This window comes from Amblyomma maculatum, chromosome 4 (assembly GCF_055883805.1).
Source record: "Amblyomma maculatum isolate TAMU_Amacu chromosome 4, ASM5588380v1, whole genome shotgun sequence".
Classification (NCBI taxonomy): Eukaryota; Metazoa; Arthropoda; class Arachnida; order Ixodida; family Ixodidae; genus Amblyomma; species Amblyomma maculatum.
In genome coordinates this window covers 206,053,742-206,074,804 of record NC_139347.1, presented here as the reverse complement: position 1 = coordinate 206,074,804, position 21,063 = coordinate 206,053,742, and the positions used below count along the sequence as shown (strand labels likewise).

At 47.9% G+C, this 21,063-nt stretch overlaps 1 protein-coding gene across 1 annotated transcript in view; it reads left to right on the top strand.

Moving 5' to 3' along the window:
• The first annotated feature begins 256 nt into the window (after positions 1-256).
• LOC146194071 (uncharacterized) overlaps positions 257-21,063 on the top strand; it is a 44,187-nt gene continuing 23,380 nt past the window's right edge. Inside the window, exon 1 of the mRNA XM_084602968.1 lies at positions 257-652. Within this exon, the coding sequence (XP_084459094.1) occupies positions 644-652 (9 nt within the window). The 5' untranslated portion in view covers positions 257-643. The remainder of the gene's footprint in view (positions 653-21,063) is intronic.

Below are 21,063 nucleotides of genomic sequence, written 5' to 3'. Positions count from 1 at the left end.
CAGCACGACTAAAATTACGAAAGCGAGCCTCCTCAGGCCTTGCACTTCACTCTCGATGCTTCCGAAGGGCGCGACTTTCACCGAGAGGAGGAGGGAGGGAGGGGGGGGGGGGATGAACACGTCCGTGCGATGATGCACATCACTTCGCAACGCGCTCGCACCCCTTCTTCCTCTCCGCAATGCTCAATCCAGGCAGAGCAGCCGCTGCGGTATCGCGCGGGTGATAATTGGCGGCGGACGCGGGAAGCGGAAGATGCTTGCGCGCGCTCACTCTCTTGGAGGCAACGGCGGAGGCACGGGGAGAGAAACGAAGCGATTCGCGCTCTGACAGCGACAGCGACGGCGCTCAGTGTGCCCGCGTGTGTGAATACGTCCCTCTTTCTTGACCGACCTCAATCCAGCGGCCGGAGGTCATCGTTCTACGCGACCCTTCGGTTCAAGAGCAAACCCTTGCCGACCGCCAAGACGTGAAAGGAAGAGGGAGGGGGGCACGTAGGTGAGGCGTGCGTTCGAAGACGCCGGCGGGGAAGGGCTCCGCCTCCGCCGAGCTCGTCGCCATAAGAGGCTGGCGCGTCGCCGACCACCGGCACAAGTCCTCACCGAACTGGACGTGACTCCCAGGACCTCCCTGTGTCGCACCGCCATGGCTCAGGTGAGTCCTGGAGGGCAGCACAATCCAAAGGAAGAGATGGGAGACCAGGATTACTGAACTGTGCGACCCACGATTGCGCACACCGTGACAGCGGTTGGTTGGAGCGGGCGACAAGGAAAGTTGGATAGTTATACCGGTTGACCTTTGACCCTTCATTTCTTGGGCTAACGGAGCTGAAGGGCATGCCTTGCTATGGACATCCCAACAGGCGTGATGGATTAAAAGTGTCCGTAGGAGAAACGAGTCTTCATCGGCGCATGTTCCACAGGCCGATAACCCTATGCAAGTGAGGTCAGCCGCGAGGAGAAATTTGCTACCGAGCCGTAAGCAGCCGTGATTATCGTCCGGACCTCATGAAATGTTTTCGGTTTCTTTCCTTCAGCGCGCCTGGAGTAGCTGCGGTCTTTCGCCGAGAAGGGATCGGCAAATTAATGATGCCTCCGAGGTAATGGGGCGGAGATGGTAAGACGAAATAATTAGGTGACGGCTAAGCGTTCGACACGCAAATATATAAAGTTCCATAATATAGCATTGCGCTGGTTGAGGCTTTGTTTGAATTGGCGGCTCAAGGCCAGTTTTATTTTTCCCGTCTCCTATAGTTAAGAAGATATCTTAACGTCATGGAAATAGATGAATTTTAGCGCTCTTTGATACCAATTAAGGAAGAATACAATGAGAGACAGGCAAAGGAAGACATCGTGGCACTATTTCAAGGGAAGAATTCTAAGTCACCACGTGCTTCTCGTGAACCTAAGTAAATGGAAGAAAGGTTCCTGGTTTTGACGATTTTTGCCCATAAAATTGTCCAGTTTAAGTATTCATAAACTTTGAACTCTTCTATGCAATTGAACCCTTAAGACCGCGTTTACAGAAGTGAAGTAGAAAAGCTCTACCGAAGTTGTTATCGGGGTTATCTCTTGATTCTGCACACCGCTGCGGTGAGACATTCGGTGCCAACGAGCTGATGCATCCTTTTAGCGCCGTAATCAAATAACCCCTTAACAACTCGCTCGTGCGTTGATGTTAAGCTGCGTGAAGAGCATGTGTGCAGAGCTCCTTTCGGAGCCGCCTCGAGCAAGGTGACGTGACGAGGAAATGGATGGCTGGGGGGGTATAGGAGCAACCCTATATATACAAGGTGATCCGAATGAAATGACTCTCCATAAATGGTCCCCGCATTCTACTTCGTGATCCACTGGATGCAATTTCAGTTGCGATCGATCGTTGAGGATCATGACATCTCTGGTGAGTCAGCAAAGTCTTCCATGTAGGGCGCGGCATTTAGATCAGAATTTCATCCGCGATGCAGATATACAGCCGCTTTCCAAGTGTTGACATTTTTAATGCACTATAGAGAAATGTTCGTATAGCTCTCGGTCCTATATCGGTCCCTTGTTTCTAATTTAGACCAATGTTATATTCGATGTGGGGCTTATTCTAGTATAAGTGCAACGGCTTAGAGTGTATGCGACCTTCAAAATGTGCAAATTACTTTAACAGGAACTTCACCGCAATTTTCTCTTCTATTGTTCTGTCAGTTATTGTCTATCGAGACATGCACATTACTGAAAAGCGATGGCTCTGTCTGAGGCCTTCGCATCGTTGGGATATTTATAGGCACTGCAATCTACTTACAGCAATGAAAGTTGGCACGTTTATGACTTTATACATTGTGGTGGTCGACGGCCTACATAATTCTCCTTTTCAGACCTCAATACCAGCTTCTGTTGCTTATACGGCTAAAGCTGCACGACCAACTCTACCTCGCTCGGGGCTAAATTGAAGCAGAATCCCCCAAAAACATGTAAAAGAGACTGAGTGATTTTGCGTTATCTTAGCTTCTTCAGCATACTTACCTACTTGCAAAACGTTGCACGTTTTGCTTCACCTTATCATAAGACAAGCCTGCAACCACTCCAGTGCCGTCGCATATCATTTATATCAGCCTAGGTCGGCTTCTTTCTCAAACAAAAGATGCATTTGCGCTGTGGTTTCATGTTGTGCTGGAATTTAGTCTTTCCGCTTGTTCAACGGGAATTTTAACGCACCAGTGAGGAATTTCAGTGATGTTTCTGTGGTCCTCATGTATCAAAGAAGCAGGAAAAAAAATCCACGAAAAAAAGGACACTTGGTCGGAGCAGTTTCGTATACAGGAAATACTTGTGGGAAGCGAATGCAGAACCTCACAGCCACGAATGGAGGTGATTGTACCTTTTTTGTGTGATAGAGAGGCGACAACACGTGATACGAAGGTAATATATATCCTCTACCGAATAGAACATAATACATCTAATCGGTGACGATCGCACGTGCAGGTTTAATGACAACCACAGTGAAGGATGCAGTGTGAACAAAGCGCGAAGGCAGCAGTTAGGAGGGAATAATAGAGGGTGTTTGCAGTGTCCAACAAGAGGTGTTTGCGATGGATTGAGAAATAGCCAACCAGCCGTTTGCAAAACGCTTGCTAGCGCATCCAAACCTTGCTATTGCAGACCTATCATTTGCCTTCCCTTAACCCCCCCTTCCTCTTATAGTCACATCTTCAGAGCTATAAGCTGTCTGTGATATTGTTGACTTAACATGAATTAGCCTCAAATATTTTATTTTCAGTGCAGTTCTACCATTAGCGGCCGCCATCTGAATGTGGTACGCAGTGCGCACGTTAATGCGCGCAAAAGAAGTTAGTACGAATGCCATTTTGTGAATTTATTTTAATATTTTGGCTGAATTTCCAGTTTGTTTCATACTGCAGTTTAAGCTTCTACCCTCGATACGTTAGGGTCAATATTTTAAAGGCGGCGGCTGTATTTCTCACTCTCTGTATATATATATATATATATATATATATATATATATATATATATATATATATATATATATATATATATATATATATATATATATATATATATATATATATATATATTAAACGAAACCGTGCTCGAAAATAGCATCGTGGTGGACAGCGTCTAAGCAGTATTCTTCACGGCTTTATACACCTCCCGTAGTGTAATGCGCTCAGGATGCCGATAAGGAATATACCGACCCCTGGCTTTGACAGGGCTCTCGTGGGTTTATTCCAAGAGAGGAAAATGCAACACTGGTGTCTTCTATCTCGCGTTTGCGACCGCTGAGGTTTATTCCTTCCTCGTCTCCTGCACTGGAGAGCGCTGCGGGATTTCGTTTTCCCATGTTAGACCTTTCAGTATATAGAGCTGACCAAACCTGGCTGTCAAGCATATGGTCGAACGAGATGCAGTTCATCCCAACTGTATAGCACGTCCATCTGAGCTCCGGTTGGGCATAGTCGCCTCGTGACTAGTTCAGCGAAATGGCGCGTTGATTGATCGTTTGCTGACGACAAAGAATATAGCCAAGATAAAACAAAATACAACTCAGGCAGCCCGCTTCAAAAGAGACAAAAGCATTTGTAGATTGTATGTTCAAAACTGGCATGCCGTGTTGTTTGTCAATTCGGAACCCTCAAGATGAAAGCGTTGCTTACGATTTAAAGATCTGTTACGAATGTGGCACAAATGCCACTGCATGCAACGAAGGACCGGCGTCTTAAATGCGCGAGGCGCTGTTCTAGTAAAGGCAGTACGTATATGCATGAGACCGTGCCGATTCTTCTTCCTCGCTACTCTCATCGCAGCTTCCAGCTTACCACCTGCGCTAGCAGCTCACCAAAACTGCGTTATACGTGATTCCTTGCGTTTCTTTCTTGTTTTCTTTTTTTTTTTTTTCATTCTGCAAGGCAAAACACTTCTAACTGCCTCTGCGTAGAAGAGCTTCGCTGTAATTTCAGCCTTACAAACATTACAACGCAAAATTTTGTTGCTGAGATATTCATAAACTGTCAGTGACAGCTGCTCTTATGTAGTTTTTTTCCTGCAAAGTTATTCCGTACCGATGTAATGCTGATGCACGGACCAGGCTTACCTGTCGCTCTCAGTACAATATTTTGGAAAGCAAATGCAGGTAGATATATGGACCAGCTAAATGACGACAGAGGAGGACGTAGCGCAGCCCTCCATACATCTTCGAGACATGGCTCTCGATATCAACCCTATACGCTTTTGGACGTTTCAGGTTGATTGGTGAATAAGATACATCCATTGGGAAAAAATGTGTAGACGTCGTACGTTCTTTGTAACCTTAGGCCACTTGACAATTATAATTTTACTATAGGTCATGAGGATCGAAGTGTCTGGCGCTCTTGAAACAGCGGGTGCGCGAGATATTTCCCCTTGACGAGTGGGATTTGATTTCAGGATCAGAGTAGAGAAAGTTATCCTTCTTGTATACCCAACATGCATCATTCATTATTTTTCAACCCTGGATCATGTGGAGCAACACGATTTCAGTGGCATTTCAGCTGCACACTGAAAAATAATTAATTTTAGATAAAAAGGCGCCACCGTATATGATTCTAAACTACATCGTATATGATCCACGCAAGAAGATCATGTGCAATGATTGCGTTGTCTGCACATAGCTCTTAACCTTTGTTACGCTTTCCAGCAGTCAGCAGCACTGTCATGCGAGTCTTCGAGTAAAGCCGGAGGCAGGAGAAGATAAAGGGCGGGGAGAAACGAAAATCAACCAACAACAGTTTGTAGCTCTTATTTATAGCGCTACTTGTTCTCGTGAATGCCTCGAAGCTGCTTATAAACCTAAATACAACAGCTCTGAATAAACGGGCAAAGAACAGAAGACACGTACACACAAACATGGCGCTGACAAGCAACTGATGGCCTTACTGCATCTTCTTGCTCCTCATTCGGGAGAAGAAGAAACGAGAAGACTTTAAAAAAAAAAACGGGAAAGAAACAAAATAACACCAAGAAGAAAGGAAAATCAGAACAAAGAAAGCAAAGCAAAAGAACGAAGAATAGGAACCCATAAAAACAAAATCAACCTCAAAAGAGAAGCCAAACGTTTTTATTCGGAACGTCGACGATTGCTTTTGCATCATAAAAAAATCAGAAGCTGAAAACTTCCTTGCGCACCTGGACGCGGTTGAGCCCTCTATCCAGTTCACTTTGGAACGGGAAAAGGGTAATCAGTTACTATTCCTTGCCGTCCTAATTTCAAGACAAGTTCAGTTCAGTTCAGTCGTTCAGTCCTGTCCGACTCTTCGTGACCCTATGGACCATATCACGCCACGCTTTCCGGTCTCTCACTATCTTCCTAACATCACATAACTTCATCTGCAGCGCCTCGAGGATGCCATCTAACCATCAGGTTCGCTGCCTACCCCTTCTCTGGTGACACTCAACCCTTCCCAACATCAAATGTTTTCAGCGACTCCTCTCTTCTCATCAGATGACCAAAGTAGCTGAGCTTTAACTTTAGAATTTGACCCTCCAATGAGCAGTCAGGGTTTATGGTCGACAACATCGACTGATTAGATATTCTGGCTGTCCAAGGAACTCTCAAGAGTCTCCGCCAGCACTACAATTCAACCGCGTCAATTCTTCGGCGGTCAGCCTTTTTCACAGTCCAACTCTCACATCGATACATCCCAACTGGAAATACCATAGCACGAGTTATACGGATCTTGGTTGGCAGTGTAATGTCCCTGCTCTTTACTAGGCGGTCAAGGCTAGCCATGCCTCTGTTTCCCAGAAGCAGGCGTCTCATAATTTCATGGCTGCAGTCTCCTTCCGGGGTAATCTTGAAGCCCAAGAAGAGAAAATCGGTCACAGCTTCCACTTCTTGTCCCTTGATGCTCCAGGACTTGATAGGGCAAGACGCCATGATCTTTGTCTTTTTAATGTTCAGTTTAAGCCCAAACGTCTCATTCTCTTCTTGTACGCGCATCAGAAGTCTCTTGAGTTCCACTTCACTGTCTGCCATTAAAGTGGTATCATCCGCATACCTAAGGTTGTTGATACGTTTCCCAGCAATCTTCACTCCAGCTGAAGACTCGTCCAGACCGGCCTTCCTCATGATGCACTCAGCATATAGGTTAAAATAGGCAGGGCGACAGTATGCAGCCTTGTCTCACTCCTTTCTCAATCGGAAACGAATCAGTAAGATCATGCCCAGTTCTGACTGTGGCCTCTTGCCCTTCATACAGGTTCCTGAGGCGGCAGATGAGGTGAATTGGAATTCCCATCTCTTGGAAAGCTTGCCACAATCTGCTGTGACCTACGCACTCAAACGCTTTCTTTCGCATAATCAATAAAGCAGAAGTAGATGGGTTTCTGGAACTCTCGCTTTTTCCATGATCCAGCGAAGGTTGGCAATCTGGTCTCTAGTTCCTCTACCCTTGCGAAACCCAGCTTGCACGTCCGGAAGCTCCCGATCCACATACTGCTGCAGCCTACCTTGGAGGATTTTCAACATCACCTTGCTAGCATGCGAAATAAGCGCGATCGTGCGGTAGTTGGAACAATCTTTGGCGCTGCCTTTCTTCGGAATGGGGATGTAAACTGACCTCCTCCAATCTTGTGGCCACTGGATGGTTGTCCAAATTTGCTGACATAATGTATACAGAATGTTAACAGCGTCGTCATGGTTGAGGTTTTGAAGCAACTCAGCTGGAATGCCAAGGGGGAGACCAAAACGTCAGTGTGTACAGGAATCCCACTCATACCGGCCGCTACTTAAATTTCAATTCAAGCCACCCCGCTGCGCACAAGGCCTCCGTCGTCTCCTCTCTTCTGAGGAGAGCTGAGTACCTTTGCTCTTCCGAGGCGGAGAGAAAAGCGGAAGAGGCCACCGTTTTCGCCGATCTGAAAAAGAATGCCTACACACGCGCCTTTATTCAACGTGCTTCCTGCCGTCGAGCTAGCAGGACAAGAGGGTCCGTCAGCACGGAGACGACGAAGCGCCCTCGCATTGTACTCCCATACATGACGGGCACCAGTGAGGTGCTTGCACGCATATTACGCAAACACGTCTGTGTGTCGCACAAACCTGCCTCAACAGTCGGCTGTTTTCTACCACTACCAAAAGACCGTATCCCCAGAGAAAAACAACCAGGCGTATATCGGCAAAACGAAAAATCTCCGTCGGCGGATTTTACAGCACAAAAATGACGTCCGGCAAATTAACTCGGAAAGAAACCCCCTCGCCGAGCACTGCGAACGCGCCGACCAGAAAATCGCATTTTAGGAGGTGAGCGTACTTGATGTGGAGATCAACCCTTTCAAAAAACGCCACGTGGAGTTGTGGTTCATCCGGCTGACAGCTGCAGCAATGAACAGGAATCCGGGGACGCTACCCTCCGCGTACACAATTAGACTTCGCCACGTGTTGGGAAAGGAAAGCATAGGCCGCTGTCTGCTACTGCGGGCCTCGAACTGTAGTCGTCCCTGAGGAAGGGACCGAGTTGGTCCCGAAACGTCGAGTTCTAATAAATAGTTTGGTTGGTGATAAGTGTTTCTCTTCTGTTGAAGCAAAGAGAAAGCAGCGAATGCTGTTTTTACATATTGCTCTGATGTGTGTCCATATATTCATTATCTTTTCTCGTTAGTAGCGTCGACGGTGTGCTTACGCACGTCGCAACTTTGTTGTCTATAGCGAAGACTTCATAAAGCGCTCGCTTGTGCTGATGACTGTACTCAAAACCTGGCATTGAGTAAAGTGCGGAATGCACTTGCACGCAGAAACACGCTTCGTCAGCGTAGAGCCATATCCCATTTTAATAGTACTAACATTTTCTCTTAAGTGGTCATTTATACATCGTCCTGTTCGAGCCACTTAATTATCAATGCGTAAGCATTGTATGGCTACGTAGGCGGGTTTCGCATGGCTGGGACCTTGTCGGAGCAGTAGAAAAACAGGTTGCTACGTTAGAAAAGGAATCATACCATCGGATAGAGCGAAGGAAAGGTGTGCATGCAACAAAATCGTTGATGTGGGTTAAATAGGTAATTATTTAGAGCCAATTAAGTGCGTAATAGGGAGCAAGATGGCCGCCAGCCGAGTTCCGATTTCGCCTTTCAGCCTCCGATCACGTGTCTCAGTGTAGATAAATGCGAAACTTTGAGCGTTGCTGCTGCCCGTTTGTGGAGAGCTGTTGTCATTAAGTCGTAACCACATGGCCAGAAATATTGCCACAATGTTAATAAACGCTTCACGATGAGCTGGAATGTAACGCTGGCATGGACAGTATAGCGCGTTAAGACTTGCCAGCTTCGCAGCGCTATTTCGCCGACATATTCCACAACAGCATAAAGGGGACGGAGGAAAAACAGGCGTTCGGCCGGCATTTGCCTGCTTCACTTGTTGTACGCATTTCTGCCTCCTCAACATTGTTGCCGTTGTTGTTATTGTCTTGAGTTACCACTTGAGGAGTGACTCTTTTTTACCTAAGATTATTGTGCGCCATGTCAGCCTAATTTGGCGTTGTTGCTTCTTCCTGTCGACTCCCATTTAACAGGAAGAGAAATAGGCTAATGCGGGTCTGTCTCTACGCCGCCTATTATTAACAGCAGAGCCAGTTCAGCGGGTCAGCAGGCATTGTTCAAAGGTCCAGAGACGAATACTGCAATCGAGAACAATAACAGCAGCAACAGCCGCCACAACAAAGGCTATGCAGATGGGCTCGAGCAAGTGAGATGCTCTTTCTGAAGGTCCACCGAGGAAAGAGGGGAGCCGGTCGATGTTGTGAAAGGCTGCTCTGGAAACGACCAGGGGGGGGGGGGGGGAGAAAGATCTTCGCATATAGGATGTACACTGAGCTCTGCTTATTTTCGGAACAAAACGAGCCCTCGCCGCGAGACTGAGGAGAGCCGAAAGGCGCTCCCCGTTTACGTCACGACTCGCAGCAGAGAAGCGCATCATTCGATACGCTTCATTTTGTTGCCAGATCAGATGATTCGGCCGATCTTTCTGGCTGCCTTTGAAGACTTTCCTGTATTGATCGGCGCGCATGCCGGAAGCAGAGGCTTGGGAGCCTAGACTTCTGCCACGTGCGCGTTCTTTTATAGAAGAATGAGAAGTGGTTCAGGCCAGTTTTATTTATCATTATTATGAATTAGCGTGACTACACCTTTGTGCTGTTATTCTATACTTCCAGGAAAATGACCGGCCGTGATATGGTGCAAATTTTATACATCTCGTGATGTTGGTATATCATGTTCTTGTGATATGGAGAACATGACATATCATTAGGACTCGAGTGTGGACACGAGGGAGATACGAGAGAACGGACAACACGACCGTGCTGACTAGCAGCTCTGGTAAACGTTGTAAAAGCATTTTGCCAAAGGACGGTCATTTTGTACCATGATGTCAGAGCAAGAACTAGCACAAAACTACTCTTTCGATGAGATGCTACAGAGCCTCGGGATAAATTTAACTACGTGCGTTCACACAACACACATTTGAAGCCGTCACCAGGAGAAAGAATTCCCGAGTCTGCGAAAAAGCAACTTTTTTATTCTCTCCCCTACGCTTCCTATTTTACGAAAGAGTGAAAGACCCGCGCACCGCTAAGAAACGAGTGTCCCCCTGAGTCGCCATCAAATATGCCAGCGATGGCAACCTCTCTTTTCGCACAGTAGTAGCGTAAACCATTTCGCAGGATCGTTAACGCTCCTACCAACGTGCATATTTACACCAGGCAGTACAAATGTGTAACGCAATCGACAAACAACGCCGCCAACACCGTGCACAAAATCGTACCGCCCTCGAGGCACTTCATTCGCCTCGCTTCGTCGCACTCTACCATTATAACGCACCACGGTACCCGTCGCACTTTGTCGCCCATTAGTGTGCATCCGAAACAGCCAACGGAGTCCCCACCTGGACGCATTAATAGAAGCAGTAATCGTTCGTATGCAGAGCAGCAAATAAGAGGCACGGCGGGCCCCATAACTGCACTACAGCGCACAGTACTTCCTCAAGGCATGATCACGTCGACACCGAATCAAAGCTGCGTAGCGTACAATACTGCTGACTACTCCCCACCATCTTCGCATCGTCGTGGAGCTAGCCCTTGTGCGCGCGCGCGCACGCAAGCACACACCAATCGAGCTGTTCTCGACGCGTCCGCGAAACAAAGAGCGCACAGCGTCCGCCCCTTTCGCTTCTGCCCCTCTCCTGCTAACGACTCCTTGTTCCGCCTTGCAGCGCATGTTGGCCGCCGTCGTAATTGAATGCATGCGTATTTACAGGAAGGCGAGTCCATTGACGCCCGTGTTCTCACGTTGGCCGGCACACTTTCCCACCGGCATTCTCTGGGCGCGACCATCGAAGGAAGCTGTTTGTTCCTAACGTCCAGAACGACGCACAGAGGGCGCCTGCGGTAAAAGAATTGTTCACGTAGATAGCTTGGCATCGCATTTGTGAAAATGTGCACGGCAACGGAGTAATTTCGACCACCTGGAGATCTTTAACGTGTCAGTTCAGTTCAGTCGTTCAGTCGTGTCCGACTCTTCGTGACCCTATGGACCATGTCACGCCACGCTTTCCGGTCTCTCACTATCTTCCTAACATCACATAACTTCATCTGCAGTGCCTCAAGGATGCCATCTAACCATCGCGTTCGCTGCCTACCCCTTCTCCGGCGACCCTCAACCTTTCCCAACATCAAATCTTTCTCCAGCGACTCCTCTCTTCTCATCAGATGACCAAAGTAGCTGAGCTTTAACTTTAGAATTTGACCCTCCAATGAGCAGTCAGCGTGTCAGCGCACGTTAAAGATCCCCAGGTGGTCGAAATTACTCCGCAGCCCTCCACTACGGCTCCCCTTTCTCTCTATCCACTTTCACTTCCACCTTCATCCCTTCCCTTACGGCGCGGTTCAGGTGTCCACAGAGCAAGTGTGACAGATACTGCGCCTTTCCCTTCCTATGAACCAACCAACCAACGTGATACAAAGAAGTTTACAAAGAAGTTCCAAGGGAGAAAAGCATCGAGGGGGACGGAATGATTAAACGTCTGCGAAAGGTAGAGAAAAACGGGGCTTAGAGTAAAATCTGGAAGGAGGAAGAGCGGCCAGCTGTTGGTGATTTTCCTGAAGGTATAAGCACCGTATGGGCTAACCGTAAAGGAAAACTAGCGTACGTCCAGGTCGAGAGACGACCTATAGGGAAGCGTAAGAGCGGCGAAAGAGGAGCAGAAAGACGTTTACGCTCTTGCGGGGCCCTCGACGCGCCTGGCGATGCTGCAACGAATAGCCCAGTGCACGGGTAATAACTACGTGGGACGACGAAACTGGAACAATTAAAGTAATCAGTCTATAAGATATAAACAGATATTAATCTATACTGTGAGATAGATGGATTTATTGAAACATACTGTGATACTGTGAGCAGCTGCGGTGCGGGTACCCCACTGCAACGACCGAAATAGCGATGAGGCGAGATCACAGCACGGAATGCGGATGACGAGAGGGGGCGCCAGCAGAGCGTAATGAAAGAACAACAGCAAGAAAGAAAAACTATAGCAAACCTCGCCCTGCTTCATTCGTCGCCGCAGTGGCCGCAGCTCAAAAGAAGAAGCCGGCTCCATAGTGCCGACGAAACATGACGGGGATGGTTCTGTTCGCTCTCTGGACAAGCGCTCGACGCCGCCACGGACGCTTCTTCACTCAGGGTCATCTGCAAAGGTCGCAGCGTCTCGCCACTCGCGCGCCCGTCTACGACGGTGGCTGGCTGGCCCACACGCACGCACACGGCCGCACACGCAGGCGCGCGTATACGGGCGCTATTTCGGGGAGGAGTCTACCTGTCCAGGCCATTGTCTGCAGCTTCGCTCGTCGTTCTCGACAAACCGTGTATCTGCGTTCCTGGACATTTTAGCGTGGTGAGCGCTCGCATGAGCACACACACGCAGGAACGGTAGAAGAAAGGAGGCCTTACTGCGGTGCACTCCGATCGGCAAGCTCCCTCGCTTCTCTCTTTCTTTGGCGCCGAGGAAGCGAGGGCGATGAACAGTTTGCTCTCCCGGTGCCTGCTCCGACGGTGTTAGTAGTGCGCGAAGAGGGTGACGCACTTCCTCTGTCCTCTCTTCTCGCGCCTCCCGTGACACGGACGGGGAAGTCGGCAGTGCAGCGTATGTAAACGCGGGGACAATCTCCCCGTCGGCGGCTCGACCGAAAGCCCGCTTCTTTTCAGGAGAAAGCGCGGACGCTCTGACGGCAGAGGCGCCTCCGGCGTGCTTTATTAGCTATGCGGGCTCGACCGAGGCGCGTAGTCTATTTGCGGGGCTATTGAAAAGACCCGCAGCAGGAACCGCCGTGCGGTTGCCTAAAGAAGTATAGGAAATAGCTTCGCCCGGCCTTTCGCCCCAACGGAGAGAAACTCGTCCGGCCCACCAGTGCGGGGATGGTCGGCCGAGTAACGAACGCGAAAGTACACGTTAGTGGTCGAAACCACGTGTAGTCAGAGCTCAAAGAAATGAACTGAAACATGGTGCATATGAGTGACGGATAAAATTTATTATTATTCCCCAGGAAAAAAAAATCGCTGTTCGATATACCCCCCTCCCTCTATAGAAATCTTTGCATGCAGCGTAGAAAAAACCGTGATGTAGTTGAAAATCTCGTACCGTGCGTGGGCTACAGCTCCGTTTGCATATTTAAGAAGACAATATTGACATTAGATGTGCCGAGTAGCAGCTAAGGCATTTAGGTATCCATACGGAAAGATCACAGGTGAAGATAACAGCCATTAAATACGCAGGATGCCAGAACATCACGAAAAAATGGCAGTGGTTTAGCTTCGGTTAAACCTAGTTGAGCTGCGAAAGCAACAGCTGCATGACTACGCTTAGGATAGCTTAGGCTACGTGCTGAGCAGCGGCCGGGCTCTCTTTCACCATAGTTGGTCGAGTCTGGCCGCGCGCTTCTAGCTCTATCACGGCCGGTCTCGAGGGAGAGCACGCGCTCTTTCGAAGAGAAGCGCGCTCTCCCTCGAGACCGGCCGTGGCTCTATAGACCAACACCATGTTTACAAACAAAGGGGGCGCTCGCAGCGTCGCAGTCGACTGGGGGTGAAAAATAGGGTTGGCGCCCATAGGCATACATGGAACCGAAATATTTCTAAGTAGTTTTTTTAATTTTGCGAGACAGCTATGATGTCCGTATTCGGTGCAGAGTAACCGTGAACATCCTAGAACAGATCGTCAAATCAAATCTCATTACCGAGGCGAAGTATTTTTAAAACACCGCGAAACATATTGGGGTGCGAGTTGGGAGGGCGAACTGTAGAAATACATGTAAACACAACTTACCGGAACATTTTTCTCATTTCGCAGAGCATCAGAAGTGGTGGCCGGTCGTTAAACGTTAACCAGCGCTTTGAAGAAGTGTGTAATAAAGTATGGTGCGTCATTACGGAGGCAGTCTACTTTTAAAACTCCCCGAATAACCTGTGTTATGAATCCAGACACCGCCAAAAGGCAAGCTGGGTGTAGCGAATCGCGCAGTTTTGCTTGCTGCCGCATAGGGTAAATAAGCTTGATAATACTGTCGCTCCAGTGATACGTGCTAGACAGAATTACATTTAAAAAACAGGTGTCAAACGCCATACGACAATATGAATCGAACGAGATTCGCGCATATTGCAGCAGACGGCAGCGTAGCTGGCAATACCCACCGCGCCGCCTCCAGCTCCGGAGCGTCTGCTAGCAACAGCGAGTGGTGCATGGTCGTCTGCAACTGTGCGCGGTCAGTTTATCGTGCTGTGAACTGCACCGCAAGACGTCAGACTTGCATTACTTGCAAGAGAATGCAGTATGTCATGCAACATGACGTCGGGACGTCGTATAAGACGTTCACCAAAATATGAAAAGGGTTCTACGCTGCTGAACCGAGCAAAACGTTGCGGTAAGTTGTGTTTACGTGCATTTCTATGGGTCGCCCTCTCAACTCGCACCCCGATAGGTTTCGCGGTGTTTTAAAAATACTTCGCCTCGGTAATAAGAGTTCACACTTCCACGATCTATTCCAGGACGCTCATGGTTGCTATTGCTCTTGGTAGAAGTGCTCGACTAGGGCCAACTACTGAATTTAACATTCTTTTTGCATTCCTCATTTAAGAACGGACCCCGCCGCGGTGGCTCAACAGATAGGACGCTAGAGCGGTGATACCAAGGAGTCAGATTCGATCCCGGCCGCCATGAAAGATTTTCGGTGGAGGTGAAAGGCAAAACGCCAGTGCTATAGGAGTGCCCCTTAAGAACCCCTGGTAGTATAAATCTATGGTGGCTTCCACTACGGCGCCCCTCAAACCCTCCTTCATTTTCGGACGGTAAACCCTATAAATGGAGCGCAGAATGGTAGGCTTAAATATTAATATGCAGAAGACTAAGGTAATGTTCAACAGTCTCGGAAACGAACACCTGTTCACATTAGGTAGCTAAGCACTGGAAGTGGTAGGAGAACATGCCTACTTAAGACAGGTAGTAACCGCAGATATGTACCATGAAAAGAATATAACCAGGACACCAAGAATAGGATGTAGCGCAATTGGCAAGTATTCGAGGTTATGACTAGCAGCTTACTGGTATCGCTCAAGAGGAAAATATACAGTTGCACCTTACCTGTACTCACCTATGGGGCTGAAACGTGGAGGCTAACGAAAAGCTTCTGCTTATGTTAGGTACAAAGCAGAGGGATATAAAACGAAGAACAGCAGGTGTAACGTTACAGGCATGGTTCACATGAAAGCGATTGAGCGAACTGAGCGGCGAGCGACAGCGATAAGAGCAAAATTTTGGAACTGCGTCGCTCTCGCATCTCGAGCCCCCGCGAGTTATTGCGTCGCCGCGGCAGAAATCGCTAGCGTTTTCGCTTCCATGTTTATTTATTTTATTTATCACATACTGCGGACCAAACATGAAACAGCCTTAAGAGATAGGAAGCGTTCAGAGTGGGTCAGAGAAATAACTCGAGTTACCGACATTCCAGTGGAAATTAAGAAGAAGAAATGGGCATGGGCAGGACATGTAGTGCGAAGAGAGGATAACCGATGGTCGCTGAGGGTAACAAACTGGATTCCAAGGGAAGGAAAGCGTAGCAGGGGGCGGCAGAAAGTTAGGTGGGCGGTTGAGGTTAAGAAGTTCGCAGGGGTCAAGTGGACGCAGCTAGCACAGGACCGGGTTAGTCAGAACAATATGGGAGAGGCATTCTCCTTGCAGTGGGTACAATCCGGCTGATGATGATGATGATGATGATGATGATGATGAAACCCTATAAACCAGAAAAAGCAGCATCTACGAATATGATGCACTGATGGGGAGTCGAAGACTTCTCTGGCTTTCTTCAACTCAGCACGCATGGCGTCGACGTCTCTTGGATGAGCCACGCAGCGGATGGTTGTCAGGCTCTTGTCCTGTGACGTATGAACTCCTTGCCATTTTTCACCGAATTTGGGTGTTTTATATATTTCAGTAGGCCCACGTTATAGGTGCTGCGTATCACAAATATTAGAATAGGCCTTTTCGCAATGAAAGCAGCAACACAATTCACACTCGTGTGGTCCACTGTTTCAGATCATTTAATATTTCTATATATCCCTGTTAGGCCTCGCATTTATGTGTGGGCGCGAGAGTACTAAGATGACCTTTGACCTTGCAGCACTTATTTTGTTTTTGAATTAGCATGACCGTTTCATAAAAAAGCATTTCATGGAATATCAGGTCAACCGCCTGATTTTTGCTCAGTATATATGCTATAACATCTCAGATCTACGCCATGAGCTGCGAGACAATAAGCCCGCATGACTGCGCACAAAAATTTGGATATTGTTGAACTACACGGTAAGTGCTTTTACACTGTCGTTTAGCGGACTCTATCCCTGCATGCACCATTTTTTCTTTATTTGTTCAAAATTTACGCCGTGACTTTAGCGCATTTTGTTTTAGCGATAGCCCCTAGAAACTGAACGAGCCATATCAGCAGGCAAAAGAACCTTCTTTTGCAGACTAGTGGAAGAACAATAAATCAGTCACGCATGCTTCTTGCAACTCATACACCTAATGTAAGCACCTTTCAAATAACTCTCGTTGATCTGTTGCCAATTCGCCTATACTTAGCTCCATAATAGAGCTCTCCCTGTTTGCAAACAATGTGACGTCAGGGAGGCACGTGACGATGGGGGCGAGCCGGGCTTGGTGGGCATAGGGTTACAGTGAACTAGAATATTTTTCTAGTTCACTGTAATAGGGTGCCTCGATATCAGCGCCGCCGTCCAGGGTGGAGACAACCTCGCCGACGCCGCCATATTGAAGCACACGAGATCCGCCGCGCTAGCATGCGTAATGGCGCCGTTCTTGATTTCGCCGCTTCAGAGTGCTTTGAGTTCAATTGTCTTTTTCATCAGTGGAATTTCAGTGCGTGGAATTTCAATCTCAATAGCCATTTTGCACCTCGGATTGTCGAATACGTAATTGTACGACTTAATTTTACGGCCTCAAGCCGACGAGCTTGTGCGGCTGTATAGGATTGGAAAACCTGTTAGTATTTAACAGATCCTTTCGCCAGCATGCTCTGCTGCCTTGTGCGGGTTGAAGAAATCATCTTATTGTTTTCCTCATAGCCTTTTTTTTTTTTTATCCGTGGTTTTGTTGACAGATGCGCGTCAGCCGCTCGCTCCCTGCGGTTGGATTTGCTTTCTTTCAGCGGACTGTTTCTCTTTTACTAGCTCGCAGAAACTGATGTCGTTCTCTTTCTAATATTTCGAAGTGAAAATGCGAATTGTTTGGCCGTATTTTGCTTACAAGGAGCACTCACCTCTGTTTACAGGCAGACGCTGGTATATACTAATGATGCGTGAACTTCAGTATACTAGCGTTGCGACAGCACTTTTGTTTTCTCGGCACCCTCGAAAACCGACTTCTCTAGTTGTTGTTGGTAGCATACATGATTAAGCAAGATTTTCACTCGTTTCGTTTGCCTCCTGGGCGCCCATTCGCCGGAAGTCCATGAACTTGCTCGCATGTCGAGTTCGCTTGCACCATGGACATATGCAGCGGTTGCTCGACTCTTCTGGCGATCTGCGATCTCTACTGATTATTAAACTATGCTTGTGAACCTACAGAAATGGTTAATTTGAGGTCATCATAAACTAGAGATGCTGTTTTGTGAAAATTTTAAATCCGCAATAAGAGTAATCGACTTTAAAAAATCATTCATCGCAAAAATAAAGCGACCATAAGCTGCATTATTTTGGCTATGCCTGAACTACATTTTCTGCTGACAGGATTGGGTACTGAACAGTCAGGCTGTTGAGAAAATAAATGATAGACGCCTAAAGGTTGATGTTTATTGCTGCCGCAGACAAGTATGCAACGAAACTTATGCAACTTATGCAAACTTATGCAACGAAGTAAGCAACGAACTAGCATGACAGTAAAGATAACAAAACCGAATACGATGCGAATATGAAAAAGCGTAGCCTGCGGATCCAGTTGATGTATGGAACGTGAAAAAAAGGTAAGCAGTATAACATGGGGAAAATTGAGCGGGCTCTAAAGAACGGTCGCACCCTGAAAGCGGTAAAGGGGAAATTAGGCATAGGCAAAAATCAGATGTATGAACTGAGGGACAAGGCAGGCAATACCATTACTAACATGTAAAATATTGTTTTCCACCGACTCTGGCGATGACGCATGTATTTTTGCTGTCTCGGCCTTTTCTAACATTGCCGACGAACAGCGCTTGGATCCTTCGCTGCATTCCATTATCCGCCGTCTTACCTGCGAACGCCCTGATCCATCTCTCGCCTTATTTGTACTCGACGATAACTCCCTATACCGACGTAATATGCGACCAGATGGCACATACCTTTTGCTCATCTTTCCCAACACCTGCGTTCCACCATCCTTGAACAGTTCCATAATGCTCCTACTGATGGCCACCTAGGTGTCTCTCGCACATATGACCGTCTGCGCCGACGTTTCTATTGGCCGGGGCTCTACCGCTCCGTCCAGCAGTACGTTGCCCCATGTGAACTGTGTCAGCGTCGGAAGAAGCCCATAATTTTGCCTTCAGGTCGTTTGCAGCCGATCCCCATACCGACTGACCCGTTTTCCCGTGTAGGCGTTGACCTTCTTGGCCCCTTCTCAGATTTCGCCTCGGGGAACAAATGGATAGCCGTCGCCACCGATACGCTACGCGGTATCGTAGCCATCCCGACCAGCTGCTCCACAGACATCGCTGATTTCCTTCTAGAAAACATCGTTCTCCATCATGGTGCCCCTCGAGAACTACTAACTGACCGTGGCCGCTCCTTCCTGTCGCGAGTGGTTGACGAAATTCTCCGTTCGTGCTCCGTCCGCCACAAATTCACCACCGCCTATCACCCCCAGACCAACGGCCTCACGGAACGTCTAAGCCGTACCCTCGTGGGTTTGACGACCACCGGGATTGGGACGTTCATCTATCCTTTGTGACATTCGCCTAAAATTCATCTGTCCATTCTACAGGTGGATACTCTCCATTTTATTTGTTATTTGGCCGACACCCGTTACTGCCCTTCGACACCTCACTACCCGCGGCAGACGCCACCAGTACTTACGCCAGTGATGCCGTCGCCCGCGCTCATGATGCCCGCCGGATAGATCGTGCCAGGCTCTCTGCATCCCAAGACTCTCAAAAGTTCCGATACGAAAGTCACCAACGTGATGTCCACTATACTCCGGGATCTGTCGTCTTGCTGTGGCTCCCATGCCGACGAGTTGGATTGTGTGAAAAACTTTTACCCCGTTACACAGGCCCTTACCGTGTTTTGCGCCCCGTGACTGACGTCACATACGAAGTTGAATCTGTTTATCCGAAGTCCTCGTCCACAGCGCCATCCTCCGAAATAGTGCATGTTTCCGTCTGAAGCCCTTTTCACCATCATCATCATCAGCAGCAGCAGCCTGATCATGCCCACTGCAGGGCGAAGGCCTCTCCCATATTTCTCCACTTAACCCGGTTCTGTGCTAGCTGCATCCACTTGACCCCTGCGAACTTCTTAATCTCATCCGCCCACCTAACTTTCTGCCGACCCCTGCTACGCTTTCCTTCCCTTGGAATCCAGTTTGTTACCCTCAGCGACCATCGGTTATCCTCTCTTCGCACTACATGTCCTGCCCATGTCCATTTCTTCTTCTTAATTTCTACTAGAATGTCGGTAACTTGAGTTATTTCTCTGACCCACTCCGCACGCTTCCTATCTCTTCATGTTACTCCTACCATTTTCCTTTCCATAGCCCTCTGGGTTGTCCTCAACTTAAGTAGAACTCTCTTGGTTAGCCTCCACGTTTCAGCCCCATAGGTGAGTACAGGCAAGATGCAACTGTTGTATACTTTCCTCTTGAGCGATACCGGTAAGCTGCTAGTCATAATCTGCGAGTGCTTGCCAAATGCGCTCCATCCTAATCGTATTCTTCTTGTTATTTCCTTTTCGTGGTCCGGATCTGCGGTTACTACATGTCCTAAGTAGACATATTCGCCTACTACTTCCAGTGCTTCGCTACCTAATGTGAACTGCTGTTCCTTCCCGAGGCTGTTGAACATTACCTTAGTCTTCTGCATATTGATTTTCAAGCCTACCTTTCCACTTTTCTTGTCTAGGTCATCAATCATTATTTGCAGTTCATCCACTGAGTTGCTTAGCAAGGCAATGTCATCAGCAAATCGCAGATTACTGAGGTATTCTCCATCTACCCTTATCCCTAACTGCTCCCATTCCAAGTCTCTGAATACTTCCTCTAAACAAGCTGTGAATAGTACTGGGGAGATTGTGTCTCCTTGCCTAACACCTTTCTTTATGGGAATTTTGTTACTTTCTTTATGCAGAACTATGGTTGCTGTGCAGCCACTATATATATCTTCCAGCACTTTCACGTACGGCTCGTCTACCCCCTGATTTCGCAATGCCTGCATCACCGCCGAGGTTTCAACTGAGTCAAATGCTTTTTTGTAATCAATGAATGCTATGTATAAGGGCTGGTTATATTCCGAGCATTTTTCTATCACCTGATTGATGGTATGGATATGATCGATAGTAGAGTAGCGTTTCCGAAACCCTGCTTGATCCTTTGTTTGATTGCAGTCTAAGGTGGTCCTGATTCTATTAGCGATTACCTTAGTAAATACCTTATACGTAACAGACAGTAAGCTGATTGGTCTGTAATTTTTAAGGTCCTTAGAGTCCCCTTTCTTGTGAATGAGGATAATTTTTGCATTCTTCCATGGTTCCGGTACCGTCGATGACACCAGGCACTGCGTATACAGGGTGGCCAGTTTTTCTAGCACGATATCCCCCCCGGCCTTCAGCAAATCTGTTGTTATCTCATCCTCTCCAGCTGATTTCCCCCTTTTCATAGTGCTTTCTTGACCTCGTCCTTCGTCACTGGTGGAACGTCTGATTGTTTTTCCCTACCGCCAATCTCATTACGGTCCTGACTACTTTGGCTACTGTAGAGAGCTGTATAGAACTCCTCGGCTACTTTTATTA